Here is a 22,330-nt window from a genome sequence, read left to right on the forward strand (position 1 = left end):
CCTTTATTTAAAGGGGGAGATCAAGCTGATCCTAACTGTTACAGGCCTATTTCTAGTTTGACCTGTTTATCAAAAGTGTTGGAAAAACTTGTCAATAATCAACTGACTGGCTTTCTTGATATCTATAGTATTCTCTCTGGTATGCAATCTGGTTTCCGCTCAGGTTATGGATGTGTCACTGCAACCTTAAAAGGTCCTCAATGATGTCATCATTGCCCTTGATTTTAAGCAATGTTGTGCTGCTATTTTTATTTACTTGGCCAAAGCTTTTGACCATTCCATTCTTGTGGGCCGGCTAAGGAGTATTGGTGTCTCTGAGGGGTCTTTGGCCTAGTTTGCTAACTACCTCTCTCAAAGAGTGCAGTGTATAATGTCAGAACATCTGCTGTCTCAGCCACTGTCTGTCACCAAGGGTGTACCCCAAGGCTCGATCCTAGGTCCCACGTTCTTCTCAATTTACATCAACATCATAGCTCAGGCAGTAGGAAGCTCTCTCATCCATTTATATGCAGATTATACAGTCTTATACTCAGCTGGCCCCTCCCCGGATTTTGTGTTAAACGCTCTACAACAAAGCTTTCTTAGTGTCCAACAAGCTTTCTCTGCCTTGTTCTGAACACCTCCAAAACAAAGGTCATGTGGTTTGGTAAGAAGAATGCCCCTCTCCCCACAGGTGTGATTACTACCTCTGAGGGTTTAGAGCTTGAGGTAGTCCCCTTATACAAGTACTTGGGAGTATGGCTAGACAGTACACTGTCCTTCTCTCAGCACATATCAAAGCTGCTGGCAAAGGTTACATCTAGACTTGGTTTCCTTTATTGTAATCACTCCTCTTTCACCCCAGCTGCCAAACAAACCCTGATTCCTATGACCATCCTACCCATGCTAGATTATGGAGACGTAATATATAGATCGACAGGTAAGGGTGATCTCAAGCGGCTAGATGTTCTTTACCATTCGACCATCAGATTTGCCAACAATGCTCCTTATAGGAAACATCACTGCACTCTATACTCCTCTGTAAACTGGTAATCTCTGTATACCCGTCGCAAGACCCATTGGTTGATCCTTATTTATAAAACCCTCTTAGGCCTCACTCCCTCCTATCTGAGATATCTACTGCGGCTCTCATCCTCCACATACAACACCCGTTCTGCCAGTCACATTCCTGTAAAGGTCCCCAAAGCACACACCTACCTTGTTCACTCGTCTTTTCAGTGTGCTGCCGCTTAGCGACTGGAACGAGCTGCAACAAACACTCAAACTTGACAGTTTTATCTCAATTTCTTCATTCAAAGACTCCATCATGGACATTCTTCCTGACAGTTGTGGCTGCTTTGCTTGTTGTCTCTACCTTCTTTCCCTTTGTGCTGTTGTCTGTGCCCAATAATGTTTGTACCATATTTTGTGCTGCTACCATGTTGTGTAGCTACCATGTTGTCGTCATGTGTTGCTACTATGCTATGTTGTTGTCTTAGGTCTCTCTTTGTGTAGTGTTGTCTCCCTTGTTGTGATGTGTTTTGTTCTATATTTTTATTTAATTAATTTTTAATCCCATCCCCATCCCTGCAGGAGGCCTTGTAGGCTATCATTGTAAATAATAATTTGTTCTTAACTGACTTGCCTAGTTAAATAAAGATAAAATAAATAAAATAAATTGTATTCATTGAAAATAAAAAGCCCTGCCTAAATAGATACTATAATGGTCATGAAGATGTTGTACCACTTGCTCTGAGTGGCCATCTACCAGGATTAATGGCTAAACAAGCATTTAGTAAAACCATATCGATATTAAAAGATGAAGAGATTTTGGTGAATAAATAAAGCATTATTACAATCTTACAAAACAAACCCCATCTTGATTTTCAGGTGGAATACTGCTGTATTTGTACTAGTTTGATTTGGGAAAATGGTAGTGAATTAGAAGGAAAATCTTCACCAGACAGAGTATACTCTTTTAGAAACCGTCTGAAACTTCCTGTTCCTGGAAAGCTACCCTCGTGGAAAGCTACCCTGTTCCTGGAAAGCTACCCTCGTGTAGGTTTTCGTCCCAAACCCAGTTGTAACTAACCTGATTCAGGTGATCAACCAGCTAATTATTAGAATCAGGTGCATTAGATTAGGGTTGGAGTGAAAACCTACTGGACTGTAGCTCTCCAGGAACAGAGTTGGGGAGATCTGGTCTAATCTGTTGGAAACCTGGATCAGTACAATCGCCTGGACTTGGAAAACAATACAATTAGACACAACAGAGCAGATGCTTGCTGTGCAAAGCAACACATTCTGATCATGGTAAATCGGGGTAGAAAATAATCCCTGTAACAAGTATTTCCCCAAGGTCTGGGAGTCCTGTATGTCTGTGGGTCACTAATGGGCCTGCTTTCCCCTGTTAGAGGTAATTAAACCACACAGAGCCCACAGTCTCTCTCATCAGCCCAGGAGTCTCTCACAACTATCCAGTCTGTCTCCAGCCACCCCTCACTACAGTCTCACTCTCTAGATAAAACTTTGATCAAAGACGTTGAGCGTCTTGTCAAAGTTCCATTTTAAAAATTCTTGACAAAAGGCGGCTGGCTTCGTGTCAGCTGTTTTCTAGCACACGTCATTGGTAGGGCTGGGAATTTTCCCCCATCACTAGTCATTAGGCTGGTTGGCTGTGGAGGAGGCAGACGCTAGCAAGAAAAAGTGGTAGCTATGGGTGTTCATAATCCAGTGTTCATAAACTGAGGGGATCACAGAGTAAGCTCCTCATGAAGGCAACAGCTACTGGGCCACATTCGATAAAAGAGAGAGCGCCAGCCATGTGGTATTTACAGTTGAAGTTGGAAGGTTACATACACTTAGGTTGGAGTCATTAAAACTAATTTTTCAAACACTCCACAAATTTCCTGTTAACAAACTATAGTTTTGGGAAGTTGTTTAGGACATCTACTTTGTGCATGACACAAGTAATTTTTCAAACAATTGTTTACAGATAGATTATTTCACTTATAATTCACTGTATCACAATTCCAGTGGGTCAGAAGTTTACAAACACTAAGTTGACTGTGCCTTTAAACAGCTTGTAAAATTCCAGAAAATTATGTCATGGCTTTAGAAGCTTCTGATGGGCTAATTGACATAATTTGAGTCAATTGGAGGTGTACCTGTGGATGTATTTCAAGGCCTACCTTCAAACTCAGTGCCTCTTTGCTTGACATCATGGGAAAATCAAACAAAATCAGCCAAGACCCCAGAAAAAAAATTGTAGACCTCCAAAAGTCTGGTTCTTACTTGGGAGCAATTTCCAAACGCCTGAAGGTACCACGTTCATCCATACAAACAATAGTGCGCAAGTATTAACACCATGGGACCACGCAGCCGTCATACCGCTCAGGAAGTTCTGTCTCCTAGAGATGAACGTACTTTGGTGCGAAAAGTGCAAATCAATCCCAGAACAACAGCAACAGACCTTGTGAAGATGCTGGAGGAAACATGTACTAAAGTATCTGTATCCACAGTAAAACAAGTCCTATATCGACATAACCTGAAAGGCTGCTCAGCAAGGGAGAAGCCACTGCTCCAAAACCGCCATAAAAAAGCCAGACTACGGTTTGCAACTGCACAAGGGGACAAAGATCATACTTTTTGGAGAAATGTCCTCTGGTCTGATGAAACAAAAATAGAACTGTTTGGCCATAATGACCATCGTTATGTTTGGAGGAAAAAGGGGGAGGCTTGCAAGCCGAAGAACGCCATCCCAACCGTGAAGCACAGGGGTGGCAGCACATGTTGAGCGGGTGCTTTGCTGCAGGGGGGACTGGTGCACTTCACAAAATAGATGCCATTATGAGGGAGGAAAATTATGTGGATATATTGAAGCAACATCTCAAGACATCAGTCAGGAAGTTGAAGCTTAGTCACAAATGGGTCTTCCAAATGGACAATGACCCCAAGCATACTTCCAAAGTTGTGGCAAAATGGCGTAAGGACAACAAAGTCAAGGTATTGGAGTGGCCATCACAAAGCCCTGACTTCAATCCCATAGAAAATTTGTGGGCAGAACTGAAAAAGTGTGTGCGAGCAAGGAGGCCTTACAAACCTGACTCAGTTACACCAGCTCTGTCAGGAGGAATGGCCCACAATTCACCCAACTTATTGTGGAATGCTTGTGGAAGGCTACCCAAAACATTGGACCCAAGTTAAACAATTTAAAAGCAATGCTACAAAATACTAATTGAGTGTATGTAAACTTCTGACCCACTGGGAATGTGATGAAAGAAATAAAAGCTGAAATAAATCATTCTCCCTACTATTATTCTGACATTTCACATTCTTAAAATAAAGTGGTGTTCCTGATTGACCTAAGAAAGGGAATTTTTACTCGGATTAAATGTCAGGAATTGTGAAAAACTGAGTTGAAATGTATTTGGCTAAGGTGTATGTAAACTTCCGACTTCAACTGTATATGTAGGCCGTGTATTGTCTGTGATACAGTTCCTGAAAAAGAACCATGCAAGTAAGATATATCTTAAGAGGAAAGTGTGCTTTGATTTACTAAAGCCGTTCAGTTTCACCCACACTTCATGAAAATGTAATGAGTACTCCAGTCTTACATTACATCAAACTGCATTATCAGTTCCTTTACAGTTCCTGTGACAAACAGAACACTCTCAGGGTTGAACAAAAATAAGATATGTTGGTATGGAAACAAGAGAACCAGACTAAAGTTAAGAAAAAGTGATCACAATCGGGCAAAGCATATGTTCAAGCCCTGGGATCCTGGCAGCAATTTCCTTTGAGAGTGGGAACAAAATATGCAGCTAAGATGTGTTGGGCAACATCAAGCCCCAAACCACTGGCCTAACCTCTGTCGCTAATGGATTGTCAGTGTGAGGGAGATCCAGGGCAGATTACACACAGTTTACGCAAATATCTGCTTCACCTCATAATTAGCCTCTACAGTCCAGACACACACATCTCCACCAACCAGACAGTTGTTCTACAATCACAGGGAGAAGGACTTCAGAAGCTTTTATGTGTGCCCTTCTACAGTAGAACTAATGCCTAGGCAGTAGCTCTGGGAATAAACATCAGTCTTCAGGTCTCAGGCAAGGTTACTCATTATGTGATCTCACCCCCCCCCCCCCTTCCTCCTCCACCTCTCCACAATGACCCCAGCAGCTGATAGATATCAACTGATCTGCGTCATAGAATCAAGGTTGCCTGCATGACTATAGACAATGTTAATCAATTGAGCTAAAGCAACAGGATTGCCCTTAAAGTCACAAGCTGCACGATTCACTGCTGTTGAATGGTCATTTCAATGAATTCTATTCTGTTCCAAGCAAAGTGGCAGGGCTGCAGCTCGGCAGAAAAACAGACTCCAGAATGTGGTTTTAAAAATGGGGATAATCTTTTCTTATTAGGAAGTGAAAAGCAAGCCTGCTGGATGCTTAGAAGCCAAAGCTGGTAACAATTTGTCATCCCGGAGATCGTTAATGCAAACAGTCTGTACATTCCTGTGTAAGTGCGAAAAGACGGTCTGTCTCAGAATAAGGTATACTGGGCAATTACCTGGTGGTTCGGTTCAGCACATAGATCTTTCGAAAACACAAACAATGGTATGGGGAGCCATCTTTTCTTACCATTGTTAATTTAACAACGTTTCAGAATGTTTGATGCATGCTGGACTGTGTGCTCTGGTATAATCAGAGCTCCCTACAGTATTTATTGAGATGGTAAATACAAAGTTTCCGTCATACTGTACACATGTATTGATTGTGATGCCCTGAGAAGCTTACATTTTAGAGTTTGAGCCCATCTACATGGAGCTGCTGTCCAAATCAACATGATTACATTTTAGAGTTTGAGTCCATCTACGTGGCGCTGCTGTCCAAATCAACATGATTACATTTTAGAGTTTGAGCCCATCTACGTGGCGCTGCTGTCCAAATCAACATGATTACATTTTAGAGTTTGAGCCCATCTACGTGGCGCTGCTGTCCAAATCACATTACATCTTATGTCATTAACGTCTACTATCCATGCAGTCAAAACACACCCTGCAAATAACAACCTCCGTTTTTTAGTAGGAACATGCATTACACACAGATGAGCGCTATCATTACAAAATACAGTGAATAAAGAACATAAAATGTGACATCTTATAACGCCACCTTAGTGGATGTTACATGTTCATTTAAGCGGATTTGTTGAACCAAACCTCAGAGGAAAAGCTGACAGTGATTTCCTTTCTATCAAGGCTCAAATAACCTCTCTTCAAAGACTAGCTGATTACTGTCTAATTACCCATTCAATATAAAAACAAATCCCTTGCTAGCATCCTAAGCATTTTACCCGGACATCAAGAAAAAAAGAAAAGCTCCAAATCTCAAATGAATTACGACATTGGAAATAATTATAATTGCACGACAGGGAAGCATTACACAGGGAAAAATCTGGCAAGGAAAAAAACTACAAAATGCATTAATCAGTCTGTTTGGCAGATCACTGAAGTGACAAGCAAAACTTAAAATTCGGAGTAATTTCATCCGGCTCCTGTTTGGAGTGGCTTTTTGCGGTGCTGCACACATGACAGCGTTCAGAAGATGCAACTTCTCATTAGTCATCTCAGTGGACATGGAGAGGATCCATCATGCAAATTTGCCTCCACAGACGAGACTCAATCAACAGTGAATTAGCATCGCTGACAAACAAGAGTGGCAGAAACAATGACACATAATTCATTGTAAAATCAAATGTGAGGATGTGCCAAATATGAATACTCTAAGGTAGTCTCTCTCGCGCTCTCTCAGCGGTCCAAATGGAGCTATTTGTATGTAAACGATGGGATGGGGCACGGTGACAGCGAGCGGGAGCACATGGGCCTGTTTGTGCCATATGGTTCCATCAGCAGCTGAATGCCATCCCACATTCTCATAAGCATCCTGCCAAGCTGGGAGGTGAATATGATACTATTGTAAGGACAATGTTACCATGACACAACATAAAAAAATATATATATTCCACTGAAATTCAGTTTCAAAGATCTGATTCTCTCTCTTCACTGGGATGCTACTGAACAACATGCCACATCTGGCACATTGCGTGGAGGTGTGTGCTACTTTGTCGACTCCAGACCAAGGAACTAGTAAGCAGAAACTTTGCTAGGTAAATACATTCTTGTGTGACAGAGAGGGCAGAATTGAGAAAGTGACTTGGTGAAGAGAAAGAAAGTGAATGTGTTGAAAGGGGGCTTTTTCTCACCTCAATGTTGGGTTGATCTCAGCTGCAGTAGTGTTAGACCGATGGATACATCCGGCCCTTTACGACAACAGCAAACAAATGGACGGACCAAAAAAAAACAACAACAACAGATGAGCACATTGATGATAAATCATAAATGTGTAAACATGCAAGATAAACAATAGAAACAGAAACAACTGGAAAGCCTCTACAAACAAAACCTCATTTCGAGAGCGGGTTATTGACATTGAGATGGTATGGTTGAGTTTGAAGTTCATCAGCTGTAAAAAAATATATATATATTTTTTTTTAAATGTTGAAAATACAACTTGCAGTACGCAAAACTTACAGTGAAGTGCACTTTCACTCAAAGGAATAGCAGTGCTTCACCCCTTGTGACTGTATTGCATTTTCACAGCCCACTGCGGCCCCGGGCACAAAGACCATGACGGAGCTATAGGTACAGCAATGGAGCGCAGCTAGCCAACCCTGTTTTATTTTAAGTTATTTTCTCATTTTACCGTCATTGTGCCATGGCAAAATGGGCTCCAGTGCCTGTATTGTATGTGGTGGTGAGCGGCCGTGGAGCCTCACGGTCCCTGTTATTGGTGTGGCCACAATATCAAAGAGCAGCCTAACTTAGTCTTTATATTTCATGGCAGATTCGATTTGGAAGGGCGAGTCTGTGGCGGATGCTGTTATACTCTGTGTCATTTTCCCTCCTCTCTGGCTCCAATATAGGGAGGTAATATAAACAAAGCACAATCAGCACTGAAAACAAGCCCTACAAACCATTCTCAGTTCAAACACGTAATAAGAACGAATGATATTATGAAAGCAAAAATAAAAAATGTTGTTTTGATGCGTTTGCCCATGAAAAAACACACACACACACATACACACACACAAAAAAAAACAGCATTTCACTGCTTGTCATCTCAGTTTCATGAGACAAAAGGAAGTGAACCATAACACTTTTCTGAAACGACGGACCATGACAAATACGTACAACCCCACCGTGAAGAATGCATTTCCCTTGCAAAAACTAGAATGGAACGGTGCTTTGGTGACCCAGTGACACTGCAGACTATTTAATGGAACAATTCCTGGCCAAAGTAGATTTGTACACCTGCAAGGAGCCATACTCTTAACAGTGTCACAGGCAAGACCCTTTCCTAATGTCAGACCCCTTTCCTACTCAGTCCAGGCGAGCGTGACAGGAAAGGGGATGGAGGCTACACCAGTTCTGTCCGATAATGAGTGTTGGCTAAATCTCCCCCAGCCTCAATCTACTCCTGAGCATATCTCACCCTGCCAGGGATATGGCCAAGGCTTAAAACAGTCTGGCACTGCCGGACCTACACACAGTGGAAGTTAAAAACGGTGTTTAAAGCCCTCTTACAATAGCACAGTGTGAGGCTAGTATGGCTGACTGCATTGTATGTTAAGTAGCATCAAAGATCGAAGTGTGTTACAACAACAAAATCAAAGCTGTAATATGTGATTTGGGAGATTGGCGGGTTGCCTCAGTCCGGGCACCACCCCTGCGTTTTAGCCTCTCTCCTCACCTGGTGAGGGCAGGCTTACTGGACCTGAGAGAGTCGTTGTGTGCCAGTGCCTCCACCACCGAGCTGTCGCTGGATATTCGCTTCCTCTGAGTGGTCTTCTGGAGCTCCATGATCCTGAGAGAGAGAGAGAGAAGGGGGAGAGAGAGAGAAATAGAGAGAGAGAGAGAGATAGACAGAAAAGAGAGAGAGAGAGAGAGACACAGTATGTATAAGAAATGATGAGATGGCCTAGAAGGTATCACACGTTGTATACATTACAGAAAGAAAGTAGTGAGTACTGTCTCTATTCCCGCCGGGTCCTGAAGCGGAGGTAAACATTTAAGCCTTTTCTTGTCATTATAATAAAGCTAGTTTACATCAGAGGTGGGCACTGTATATATAAAGAATAAAGTGTGTTTACATTGCTGGGGGGGATCTAGTGCAAGTACAAAAAGCCACACACTGTACAGATGAACCCACTTGGAAGATAGAAACCAGAACATTTCAACCATTGGGAGCAGAGTGCATAAAGCAAGAGAGAGAACTTGTGTATATGAGACAGAATTATAGAATGATGGGGGTCTAAAGAACGAATAAGAAGGTTCGCGATGGAGGATAGGAGAAATCTTAAAAATGGTAAAAAGTTGCAGTTAAAAGACACTAATATGCAATATAAATGTTCCTGTCATCCAGCACCTACAGTACTCGCTTTGAAGCTTGTTTTCCTCCAATAAAGGAAAAAGAGAGTGTAAAAATGATAAAATGGTGTTAAATTGTTAATACAACCAATAATAGATAACAACAACATTCTACTTTGATTGAATGTCTTTTTATATTCCATTCGAACTGAAGAGCTGCAACAAAAGAGCCGAAGTGCTGTGTGGATCATTATTTAAACGCTTGGGGTCTTGTTGTGGAGCGTAATGATCCGAATCATGCTGTGGTGCTGGGTCTGTCTGTCTACCACCGACCCGCTCCATCTCTCCCACATTCGTCACATTAGTATGTCTGACTTCCAACCAGGACCAGAGGCAAGTGGAACAAAGAGCATACACCCGGCATACAGGAAACGTGTCTGCAATGCTAAAAGAACATGCAAAATATTTTGGAATATAGGAGTAGGGATGTTGTTTAGATCAATTAGGGAAAGTAGTGATGCTTTTGCAGGGGGAAAAGTTGAAGGGCAGGACTTGAACCAGGGAAGCGCGGAGCCTAGAAAATGTAGAGATTCTCAGGAGTGAACAGTCTGCACTTGTGTCCTAACCGAGATGTGCACAGCTGCATACACATTGTCTGTTCAAATCGGATTGGTGATTTATGAAATATTGATCATATGAGAAACAAAGATGATGAAAGCCTCTGACATCCCATTAATAAGACTGTTTTCCAAAGATCCCAAGCTGATATCTTTAACTAATAAAGAAAGATCCACAGCAGGACTACTTTGTATTTCCAGGACTACGGAGGTACAAAAACAAAGCCTTACAAAACCGCAGCTATTCACTGTGACAGAGGAAGAGCACTGAACACAGGAAACAACAATATTATTTGAGAGCATCATGACTCGTGAACGTGTGTTTATTGATCTAACTGCTCTTACTATAGATCTGACCCTGACATAGACCTCACCGATCCCCCAAACTCTAAACCTAACCCCCATGCTCAGCCGGCCACTTCCCCATGTCCCGTTTAGAGCCCAACCCACTCTCTGGCTGCCTGCTCATGAAGATAAAAACATTATTGAAAAGAGTTAAACAGCTACGACACAAAAAAAAAAAAAAAAAAAAAACACAGACATCTTTATGGAGACAAATCCTGCTTTGACAAGAGCGTCAAACGCAAAATGGATAATCAGATTGGGATTGAGCAACTCCCACCCTCAATCTCAGTTGTGATGTTCGATTGTGGGTTTGTGAGATTTTGAAATAGAATCTTGATTCTAAGGAAGGTGGGAGTGAAACATAAGCAGTGAGGCAGATTGGTACTGCATTCATTCCCATTTAAGATGGAACGCTGGGTTGTTGCTCATCACCTCCCACATTCATCCTCCTCCACCTATTCCAACCCACACAATCAAATTTGCATTTGAAGAAAAAAAAAAAAAATTGGCCCTGGCAACACACCCTGGCTGCAGAAGTATCTATTTTCAAAAGATCCAAGTGTTATATGTTTGAGGAAAATAAAGAAACACAGTACACACTTTGTTGTTGAACGGCGTTCTGCCGGTGTAAACCGTCATTTTCCATGAGCTTGAATGTGTTCCACCCAAAAAGATCTTGGACTTAGTGTATTGATCAGTCTAGAGGCATATATCAAGAACACAGAAATCCCTGCTACATCCAAGTGAAATGCAAAGGAACCTTGTATGGCTATACGGGGAGACACGTCCATGGGCAGGTAAACAATCTTTGGGAGGACAGGATAAGTTAAGAAGGAGGAGGAAAGGAGAGGTGAACAGGAAGGAAGGACAGATCGATACCTCTTCCTGACAGGAAAGGGGAAGCCGGAGTGAGAGGAGAAGAAGTGGGATGGCCATGGCCTCGCTGTCTGAGTGTGGGCTGGTGGGACTGACGGTAAGAGGAAAGGGTACAGAGAGGAAGAGGAGAGGATGAAGGAAAGTAGGGCAGAAGGAAGGGCAGATGGGAGGATGGAGAGAGAACAGAAAAATTCCGGGATGTTTTACTTTAATAATATGTCCCCCCCCCCCCCCCCCACAAAAAAAACACTTTAAAAAAAAAAAATATACATTTAAACTGATCTGTGATTAGGGAAAGGAGGACAAAGAAGCCAAGGATCTTCAGAGCCAGTAGCAGGAATAGTTAAAAAATGGTACAAGATCAGTTCAGCAAATTAATTGGTTCTGAGAAAAATGATGTTTATGCTAGTATGCAAATAATGTAACAGTTAGGATGCGCATCGTCTTAAATTTCCTTTGATGATTTGATACATAACCAAGAGACTAAGGTGGCATTCATCTATGACAAATTACATTCAACACAGTGCTACTTCCAAACATCACTGTCCAGGTTTTCCTGTTTAAAGTAGTGTAACTACTACTGCAGGACCTGACGAAGCCCAACCAAAACCCCTGGACCAAGCCCCCCCCCCCACTGCACATCTAAACACATCAACCACAGCCTGTCTTTCGAGACTACAGGGATCCTTTTATTAGGAATTCTATTTCAAGCCCCAGCCAGCAGCATGAGAGAACATGGCAAAAATAACGTGGCCTCTGCTTTGAAAGCATCAAAAGACAGTCTGTAGAAGACGTGCCAATAGACCACAGGGCGAGAAGAGAGGGAGAGAGAGGCTACAATCCCACATGCCCTCAGAGATAGTCCCACTATGTTCGCTTTGGAGGGGGGGGGGGGGGGGGGACACGTGTGGGCCGGGTTAGGATCTGCCTCTGTCATGTTTGAACTCCATGAACCCACACCTCCTCTTCATCAAACTCTCCTTAAATCCCTAAATGGATGGGGGACAGGGGCCCGAGCTAAAGTGTAGAGAAGAGAGACTTCCACTAAGGTGAAGTTAACTGTAGAACAGAACTCCACAGAAAAACCCTCTACTGTACAATTAGGTACAACATTGTCACGCCCTGGTCTTAGTGTTTTGTGTTTTCTTTATTATTTTGGTCAGGCCAGGGTGTGACATGGGTTTATTATGTGGTGTGTTTTGTCTTGTTTTTTTTTGTAGGTATCGGGATTGTGGCTTAGTGGAGTTTTCTAGTATAGTCTATGGCTGTCTGGAGTGGTTCTCAATCAGAGGCAGGTGTTTATCGTTGTCTCTGATTGGGAACCATATTTAGGCAGCCGACCTGGGATTCGCTGGAGCAGTGCGAGGAGGGTTATAGGAGAATGGAGTTGGAGAGACGAACACGGCGGCGTGGAAGGAAGCCCGAGAGTCAGCCCCAAACATTTCTTGGGGGGGCACAGGGAGAGTGTGGCAGAGTCAGGAGCCAACTCCCCTGTTTATCGTGAGGAGCCAAGGAGGAGACCAGAACCAGAGGTGAGAGGAGCAGAGACTGTGAAGGAGTTAATGGGGAAATTGGAGGAGAGAGTTATGAGGGAGTTGCTGTGTTGGTGCTTTAGGCACGGAATTCGCCCGACAGAGCGTGTCGGGGATTTGATGGCACCTGGGTCAGCGCTCCATACTCGTCCTGAAGTGTGTGTTAGTCGGCTGGTGAAGATTGTGCCAGCCTCACGCACCAGGCCTCCTGTGCACCTCCCTAGCCTTGCACGTCCTGTGCCAGCCCTGCTCTCAAGATCTCCAGTACGCCTTCACGGTCCGGTCCATCCTGTGCCACATCCACACACCAGCCCTCCGGTGGCAGCTCCCCGCACCAGGCTTCCTGTGCGTGTCCTCAGCCCAGTACCACCAGTGCCAGCACCACGCATCAGGCCTACAGTGCGCCTCGCCTGTCCAGCACTGTCAGAGCCTTCCTCCTCTCCAGCGCTGTCGGAGTCTCCTGCCTGTTTAGCGCTGTCGGAGCCTTCCTCCTCTCCAGCGCTGCCGGAGTCTCCCGCCTGTTTAGCGCTGCCAGAGACTTCCTCCTCTACAGCGCTGCTGGAGTCTCCTGCCTGTTCAGCGCAGCCAGAGCTGCCAGTCTGCATGGAGCAGCCAGAGCTGTCAGTCTGCATGGAGCAGCCAGAGATGTCAGTCTGCATGGAGCAGCCAGAGAAGTCAGTCTGCATGGAGCAGCCAGAGCTGCCAGTCTGCATGGAGCAGCCAGAGCTGCCAGTCTGCAAGGAGCTGCCAGTCTGCATGGAGCAGCCGGAGCTGCCAGTCTGCATGGAGCAGCCAGAGCTGCCAGTCTGCATGGAGCAGCCAGTCTGCATGGAGCAGCCAGAGCTGCCAGTCTGCATGGAGCAGCCAGAGCTGCCAGTCTGCATGGAGCAGCCAGAGCTGCCAGTCTGCATGGAGCAGCCAGAGCTGCCAGTCTGCATGGAGCAGCCAGAGCTGCCAGTCTGCATGGAGCAGCCAGAGCCACCAGTCAGCATGGAGCAGCCAGAGCAGCTAGAGCCGCCAGTCAGCCAGGATCCGCCAGAGCCGCCAGTCAGCCAGGATCCGCCAGTCAGCCAGGATCTTCCAGATCCGCCAGTCAGCCAGGATCCGCCAGTCAGCCAGGATCTGCCAGAACCACCAGCCAGCCAGGATCTGCCAGAGCCAACTACCTGCCTGAGCTTCCTCTCAGTGCTGAGCTTCCTCTCAGTGCTGAGCTTCCTCTCCGCGCTGAGCTTCCTCTCCGCGCCGAGCTTCCTCTCCGTGCCGAGCTTCCTCTCCGTGCCGAGCTTCCTCTCCGTGCCGAGCTTCCTCTCCGTGCCGAGCTTCCTCTCCGTGCCGAGCTTCCTCTCCGTGCCGAGCTTCCTCTCAGTGCCGAGCTGCCCCTCAGTCCCGAGCTGCCCCTCAGTCCCGAGCTGCCCCTCAGTCCCGAGCTGCCCCTCAGTCCCGAGCTGCCCTTGGTGAGGGTTACTAGGCCAAGGTCGGCGGCGAGGGTCGCCAATCAAAGGACACGATACAAGGGGACTAAGACTTTGTTGGAGTGGGGTCCACGTCCCGAGCCGGAGCCGCCGTGGACAGACGCCCACCCGGACCCTCCCCTATGGGTTTATGTGTGCGGCCGGGAGTCCGCACCTTGGGGGGGGGGGGGGGGGGGGGGGGGGGTTCTGTCACGCCCTGGTCTTAGTATTTTGTGTTTTCTTTATTAATTTGGTCAGGCCAGGGTGTGACATGGGTTTATTATGTGGTGTGTTTTTTTTTGTAGGTATCGGGATTGTGGCTTAGTGGAGTTTTCTAGTATAGTCTATGGCTGTCTGGAGTAGTTCTCAATCAGAGGCAGGTGTTTATCGTTGTCTCTGATTGGGAACCATATTTAGGCAGCCATATTCTTTGAGTGTTTCGTGGGTGATTGTTCCTGTCTCTGTGTTTGCACCAGATAGGGCTGTTTTGGGTTTTCATGTTTCGTTAGTTTGTTCATGTGTAGAGTCTTTATTAAAGAACCATGAATAGAAACCACGCTGCATTTTGGTCCGCCTCTCCTTCGACGGAAGAAAACCCTAACAAACATAAAGAGCAATAAAACGCTAGAATGACAGGGAGAAACGCAAAGGTTTTAAAAGACTGACAGCTTCTAATGCATGTCGGAAATGATTCTATGAAATATTGATGAATGCACAGCAGATATGAAGAGACGGCTTATCCCGGCAGTTTATTAACGCTTTAAGACGATTTAACAGGATGGAAAGGTTGAGCTCAAAGGTATTACTCGAGTAACTTGGTTGACTCGTTCTGTGTGCATCACTTGCGTCATTCACAAAAGGCTACAACACGTGCAGGAGATTTGTTGTGGAAAATTACGGGAATATCCACACCTGGCACACAAGACATCCTTCCTTCTGAAAAGATGAACATACAGTATATAGTGAGGCGGAGAGTCTCTAAAGTCACTCTGTGAATTCAGGTGAGTGTGGCCCTTCTCCTTCCTAGGGTGATTATGAAGATCAGTGGTTAGAATTTAGATGATTCATAGATTTAATGGGGGGGAGGGGGGGGTTAATGGGCAGGCATGGCCTCTGCATTCCTCCCTGTCGCCTCAGTAATAATTCAGCAGGGCAAAATCACCACGGCCCCCTAGAGGAGCGTACGGTTTTATCGTGTCATAGGGTTCGTCCAAACACAGATTCAGCCCGCGGTTTACTCTGCTTTTACTTTTGTGTCCTGGACCTGGGGCACTCCAGTCTGATTATTACTACACTATTTCAGCCTGTCAAAACAGCACTGCTGGAAACCACTTTAAAAACCAGACTGGTTCACAGAAAATGACCTGATATGTATTCACTGTTATAACCCCCAGAAAGCTCCAGTGGAGCTGCCCCCATCCTTTATCCAGTGTTTCTAAAAATGATCTCAGACAGAAATTCCCATTAGAAGCTGTGAGCAGCAGCTGCATCTCTTACCTGGGTCCCGGTGAGGGGGGAGGAGAAGAGGAGGAGGACGGGAATCCAAACTTGGGAGACGCCTCCGGGAATTCACCAGAAGAATCCACCAGATCAGGCATCCCTGGTGAGGTGCTCACCGTCTCCGTGACGACCAGCTCAGGGTCCAGGATGAAGAGCTCGTCTTGGGATATCTCGGTCACATAGTTTAGGTGTTCCTGTTATGGAGAGAGAAATCATAATCACTTATGTACAGATCATAATGGCCATTGAACATGTTACTTGTTTATTTTGCTTTTGTCATCGGTGTTCCTTTACTCTGCATAGTCAATGTATTCAGTGGTGCAAAGTACTTAAGTAAAAATACTTTAAAGTACTTAAGTTGTTTTTTGGGGGGTATCTTCACTTTACTATCTCTATTTTTGACAACTTTTACTCCACTACATTCCTAAAGACAACAATGTACTTTTTACGCACTACATTTTCAACGACACCCAAAAGTACTCGTTATATTTTGAATGCTTCTCAGGGCAGGAAAATGGTCCAATTCATGCACATCTCTGGTCATGCCTACTGCCTCTGTTGTGGAGGACTCACTATACACAAACGCTTCATTTGTAAATGATGTGTGAGTGTGTTGGAGTGTGCCCCTGTCTATGAAAAAAAACAATACAATTATGCCATCTGGTTTGCTTAATATAAGGAATTTCAAATGATTTATACTTAAGTATATTTTAGCAATTACGTTTACTTTTGATACTTAAGTATATTTAAAACTAAATAGTTTTAGACTTTTACTCAAGTAGTATTTTACTGGGTGACTCACTTTTACTCGAGTCATGTTCCATTAAGGTATCTTTACTTTTACTCAAGTATGACAATTGGGTACTTTTTCCTTCACTGAATGTATTATTATAAACAACGACACACACTCACCTGAGCACGATCAATTCTGTAAAATCGATCTGCAGTTGTGGCTAGAAGGAAAACGAGAAGGAAAAATCTATTTATAAATAGTATGAGATTTATAGAGAGTAAATAATATGAACATAGGCTTGTACACAACCCCGCACACACACGCACGCACGCACACGCACGCACACACACACACAGTGTTCTAACGAGGCCAGAGAGGGACTGGTAACTGTGCAGGAGCTTAATCAAAGCGTTGACCTGATTAGACCAGCTCCGAAGCGCACCATGCCTTTGCCACATGTTGTTAAATGAAGCAAAAGATGGATAACCTGTATAATAAACAGAGCAAGTAAGAGCAAAGGGCCACATAATTGGCCCATTGACTTGGGGACATTACAAGGAGAGTCAAAAGGGGTTCTGGTAGTGGGTGTAATTCTAGATGTTGGTGGGACTGTACCGAACATCTCACACGGTTGCCTGCCAACTAGTCACAAACAGATTCACAGGAGACGGGATATGATCATATGTCAATATAATTGTCTGTGCTTCTCAAAGGAAAATCAAATACACTCGTGTGAGACTCATGAGTATGTACAACATTACATCTCAGCGTAGAAACTAAGACAGGGGAAGTAGTGAGTGGGGAAAAAAAGACATTTTACACGGTTGTGGTCCAGTGATCAAATACTTACTACAGATGATCATTTCCCACCAGTCAGCAGAAATTCCACTAAACTAACTCTGCCCCCCCCCCCCTCCCCCCCAGTCTCGTTCTGTTGGACTGTACCAGTAATTAAGCTTCATGCTGCCATTCTGTCTAAGGGAGTGGAAATGAGCTGTTCTCTAGCCCAGTGGGAGCTGACTCAAAGGGGGTGGGCGCTGGAATTAAGTAGATCTGCCAGGCTTCTTCCCCTACATCTAAGATGCCAAGAAAAAGACTCCTCTGTCCTCCATGGACACTGCAAATTGAACTTCTGCCAGCTTCACTGAGCAGAATAATCCAACTCTTATTTTATTTTTTAAATAAAATGTATGCTTAAGAATATCTCACAGAAAAGCATGACGTTTGGCCCAGAAGATTCCTTGAGTTTCTTAAGGTCTTTAAGGGCAGGTCTGTGTACTGCATGTTTTTTCCAGCTTTTCCGACATATCTGGGAAGGCGTTTTTTCTTTCTTAATCCTTATCAGAATGTATCAAGAAGTATGATGTGGTTCCTCCGTCGTTCTAATTAAATAATCAGTCAAATCAGAATGCAGCTGGAATTCACTTGCTATGCTTTTCATCAAGAATTAGCCACACTGTTTTGATGAGAGAGAGAAAACAATTATACATTTTTCCACACGAGACCTTTACGACAGTCTTTCTTGGACGGCGCCTTTAAGATCCGGGCTGTTTTATTACCAGTGAATAGAAGTTAATCTGTGCTGATTTCAATGGAGCAGCTATGGGATTTAATTAAGCTTTGAAAAGCGACAGAAAATGTGGCTGCAGATTCCAACACCCTCCCTTCTCTACCAACTATCACTAGTGAGTAAGTGAATTAACCTGGCATTCAAGCAATGACACCCCTCAGAGATCAGCTATCATGTCAGTCTGGCGTGACGAGATGGAAGACTGCGAGTTTCACTGCAGGTGGAGTGGCTGATGAGCAGCGCGAGTACATCATATATGTAAACCGGTGTTATGCATCCCTATTCCTAGCAACGCACATAACATGTCATTCGTAATACTGAAGAAGTAAAAAAAAAAAAAAAAAAAAACTCATGGGAACTGTGGACTGTCAGTGGAATAACTACAGTGGAATGAGTACTACAGATTATTTACAGAAATATTATTAAAAACTGTATGCTTAAGAATATCTCACAGGCAAACAGGAAGTCTGCCCAGAAGATTCCTTTTCTGCTATGCAACAGAGAACAGAAGCATTCAAAGCAAAACAGTGACATTATTATCGAATTGATTTCTGTATCTTTGCACCAGAGCTGTTGATCTAAATGAATGTCAAGATGGAGCTTGGTTTAATTGAATTGGCAGAGCCTGTTTCACACAGACATACAGCACCGCTGCGTTAAATCATGTTCTGTAGGATCGCTCTACCTATCTTCAATTCTTCTCAAACAATAATCTAAAACAAACGCTGAAATGATCCTCAAAACCTCTGTTTTGAACGTTAAGAACTCAAATTTATGCTGGGTATATTTGTAATGCAAATGTGAATCCTTTATCCTGCCCGAGAACTGCACAGATGCACTAATCGGAAGGTCATAAAATGGCAACGCTCCATCGAATTAAGTCGACCTCGACGAAACACGAAACTCTGTGGCGAACGAAACCAAGAAAACAGTAACTCGTAAGAGACAGATGCTCCCACTTGCAGTGATCAGATGAAGTGAAGCGCTCTCGCTTAAACATTGAAGATAGACAGGGGACTAAAATAGGTGGCACCAAGAGGAACACTACACCACGGAAAGTGTATGGAATAAATAGCAGTGCTCTTTATAAGAAGTGGTACTTACAGTCCAAGAAGCACCACTTTGGCGAAAGCTTCTGCGAGGAAAGGGTCTTTGACTTAGCTCCCTCATCCTCCTGAGAAAGAAAACGGGACCAATGAGATTAGTTCCACAACAGCCTGCTCTTTACACTAAACATAAATGAGACCGGAAGGCCTTGACTCTCGTTTTGTCCAACTTACTGGTCCATTGACAAACAGAGGACTCAAATAATAAAAAAACTTTTCCTGCTGGATGTAGGGCAAGATGTAAAGGCCCTGAGTCTTGTGTTCAGACATAGGCTTTTTTAATGAAAAGTACTTTTCTGGGCAGTGAGTTCACTGAATGGGCCCAGCATATTAACCCCTCCCCTACTCTTTCATATAGAGTTCCATGAGTTTAGGAGGGCAGGTGTTTCACCCCCCCCCCATGTGTGCCTCAGTCAGAGAATCCTTGGTCCAAAGACCTACGATTCCTTTGGACACTGTTCTGTGCATTGGCTGAACTCTACTTAATCCAAGCTTTTCCAAAGGTACCATAGTCCAGTGACCTTAGGCAATGAGATACATTGACATAATCCTCTTCAGAACTTGATCTTGAAGGTAAGTCAATGTTTAGAGGAAAATGGGCTGAGGCAAGCCACAAAAAAAGGACATTTGTCTATTCAATGTTCAGAAAGAGACCTGTTGGAATGTGACGACAACAACAGGAGTCATTTCTAGGGCCATGAGTTTCTCCTGACCACATGCCTTGGCCAGGAAAACTCCAGGCCCTAGTTAGAGTTATAGGCTAAAACTAGGGCAGAGAGTTTTTCCTGATCAGTCTAACTGTGGTCAGGAAAAACCTACTACTGATTTCCCATCTAAAGGTAAACTTGACCAGTCCATCGAACTTCCAAAGGGACCAGGAGGATAGCAGTATACAGAATGTTACGACACATGCACTGAGGAACTATGCTGAAAGACCATGCTTAGCTTAGAGCACAAATACTGGATACCACCTACAACAACAAGAAAGAAAAATAACACACCCACACACACACAAACAAACCAAAGAAAACCGTGTACACAAGGTAGCCAAATCTAAGAAACGGCAGACTTTTCTGGTTCTCGAACAAGGAACCCAAAAAATGCAACCACCAAAACGAGACAGTATCAACTAGTCCACTAACTTGTCTTGGTCATAATGCTCTCTTTTATTCAGCAAAAGTATTACTAACTGCAGTAACATAGCCAAAGCAACCTTAATAGCAGTTTCTTAAACATTGGATGCTTTGCTGCATACAAAAATCAGAGGCAAACATATATTCCTGATTACAATGTCTCTCTTTCATGCACACAGAAAGGGAGAGAGAGTAAACACCCACAATCACAAACAAACACAAGACTAAAGAACACATCTAAACCATGCTTAGGGGCACAGAGGAACAAGGAGAAAAACTCTTCCCAGAGAGACAAATTTGGGTTGGTTTGCATTGGCGAAACAGGGCCACTACAGAAAGACAAGAGAGAGAGAGAAAAAAGGGTCTCCTGAGTACAGCCTCTATTATTCAGCCATTGCCATTATGCAGCCGGTTTGGCTGAGCTGTGAATGGGGATCTGAAGGAGGGCCAGGGTAGCTGGGAGGAGTGTGTGGTTACCACTGGAGACGGACAGTCTCAGCATCTACCCGCACCTCTCGCTCTCTGGGCATGCAACTTAAGAGCGGTGTGGTGAAATCACTTTGTAAAAGGGCTAGGGCACGGTATTTGAACATGGACGCGACACACCCTTTGACCGATTGCACAGTTTATTTGGTTTTGAAGCCAACAAGGAACTACTGGGATGTGAGCAGTATATTTGTGCTCTCGATAATTTTCTTGGAAGACAAAAATAAGACATTGAAGAGTTGATCAAACACACAATTCCAAGTAAACACCTAAAGCAACTATGAGAATTGTGGCTGCAGCTATATGCCTTTGTACTGTATGTGCTTGACGGTTATGCACAGGGCGGGACAGGTTTGACAAGTGTGTTCTCGTAACAAGAACACGGTTGTGATTAAAAGGCCTCATCCTTGTTTTTGAATTCAATTATATTTTATGGTTATTGTTTGCTCCGTCTGTGAAAGTCGCTCCGGATAAGAAAGTCTGCTAAAATGACCAAAAATGTCAATGTAAAATGTAATCGGTGATCTAAAGGTCGATTTTGATTAGGGGAATGTTTCCTTTTCAGACTTGTTCCTTTCCATGCCACAGGCTCCATGTTCTGTCTCGTTTTACCAACCTGGAGCACCAGTCGTTTGAAGGAGGGATGAATGGAGACGAAGTCCTGCGGAATAGCCCCAAAAACACTGTAATCCCATAAATGGAGACTCTCCTTTCTGTCTAATGCCCCTACCCAAAGTAAATCACCACATGGGGATAGGAAAATAAGCAACTCGTCTTGAAGTTACTATAATGACTGGTTTTGGATTGCAGAAAATGGGTTGAATGTAGTGGGAGAAACATTCCCCCCCCCCCCCCCCCCCCCCCTCAATTTATGCCGTCTTGTTGTGTGCTACGAGTCCTACTTACCAATAATACAGTATTATTATTGGGTGATTACATGTTTTTGAGAGTAACATATAATGAAAGTGGATGATCACACATATAACAGAACTAATTACCATTTTGCAACAGTATTTTAGTCATCGTGTCTCCATTAGTAGCAGACAAAACCTAAATATAATTTAAGCCTTTACTTATGACATGAGCTGATGAAAACAGCAACAAAACAACATACTGTTTGGGAATCCCAAATGAGGGACAGCCGTTGAGGGATTGTGGTTAAAAAAAAGGAGGAATATAATAACCAAATAATCGCAAAACGGCCGTGCCGCTAATCGGCAACAAATTTCACGCACTGTTTATTTCAATGAGTTTTGAACCGAAACGGGACAGCGAGGGGGCTAGATGGGCAAGGATGTCTCCCCCATTTCACAAATAACCACACATGCAATCCTTTCCTACACTAAAGACAGGTTTGGGCTTGTCTGTCGAGATGAGCCATCATATACCAGCCTGAAAGTAATTGCTCTTGACATCAGCAAGTTCCTCCCTCTTCTAACCTCCTCTCTTTGTTCAGCTCTTGCACTCTCACAACTTCATCAGAATGATTTCCCCCTTCCTCTTATGGCATTAGGTCAGTCCTACCCCCTCTGTCGTCTTCTTCTACTCTCTGCCTGAATTGTCCTCCAT

At 44.0% G+C, this 22,330-nt stretch overlaps 1 protein-coding gene across 17 annotated transcripts in view; it reads right to left on the reverse strand.

Annotated features, from left to right (window-relative positions):
* Positions 1–22,330, reverse strand: part of LOC110526199 (diacylglycerol kinase zeta) — a 124,633-nt gene that overhangs the window by 6,849 nt on the left and 95,454 nt on the right. For 14 of the 17 annotated variants that reach the window (XM_036980563.1, XM_036980562.1, XM_036980565.1 and 11 more), the window contains 6 exons: positions 21,378–21,422; positions 19,141–19,210; positions 16,646–16,686; positions 15,731–15,927; positions 8,796–8,909; positions 7,249–7,305 (listed from right to left, as the gene is read on the reverse strand). In XM_036980563.1, coding sequence (XP_036836458.1) covers positions 7,249–7,305; positions 8,796–8,909; positions 15,731–15,927; positions 16,646–16,686; positions 19,141–19,210; positions 21,378–21,422 — 524 coding nt within the window. The remainder of the gene's footprint in view (positions 1–7,248; positions 7,306–8,795; positions 8,910–15,730; positions 15,928–16,645; positions 16,687–19,140; positions 19,211–21,377; positions 21,423–22,330) is intronic. The other 3 variants (XM_036980552.1, XM_036980553.1, XM_036980559.1) reach the window with 1 other exon arrangement.

The sequence above is a fragment of the Oncorhynchus mykiss genome, chromosome 6 (genome assembly GCF_013265735.2).
Source record: "Oncorhynchus mykiss isolate Arlee chromosome 6, USDA_OmykA_1.1, whole genome shotgun sequence".
NCBI lineage: Eukaryota > Metazoa > Chordata > Actinopteri > Salmoniformes > Salmonidae > Oncorhynchus > Oncorhynchus mykiss.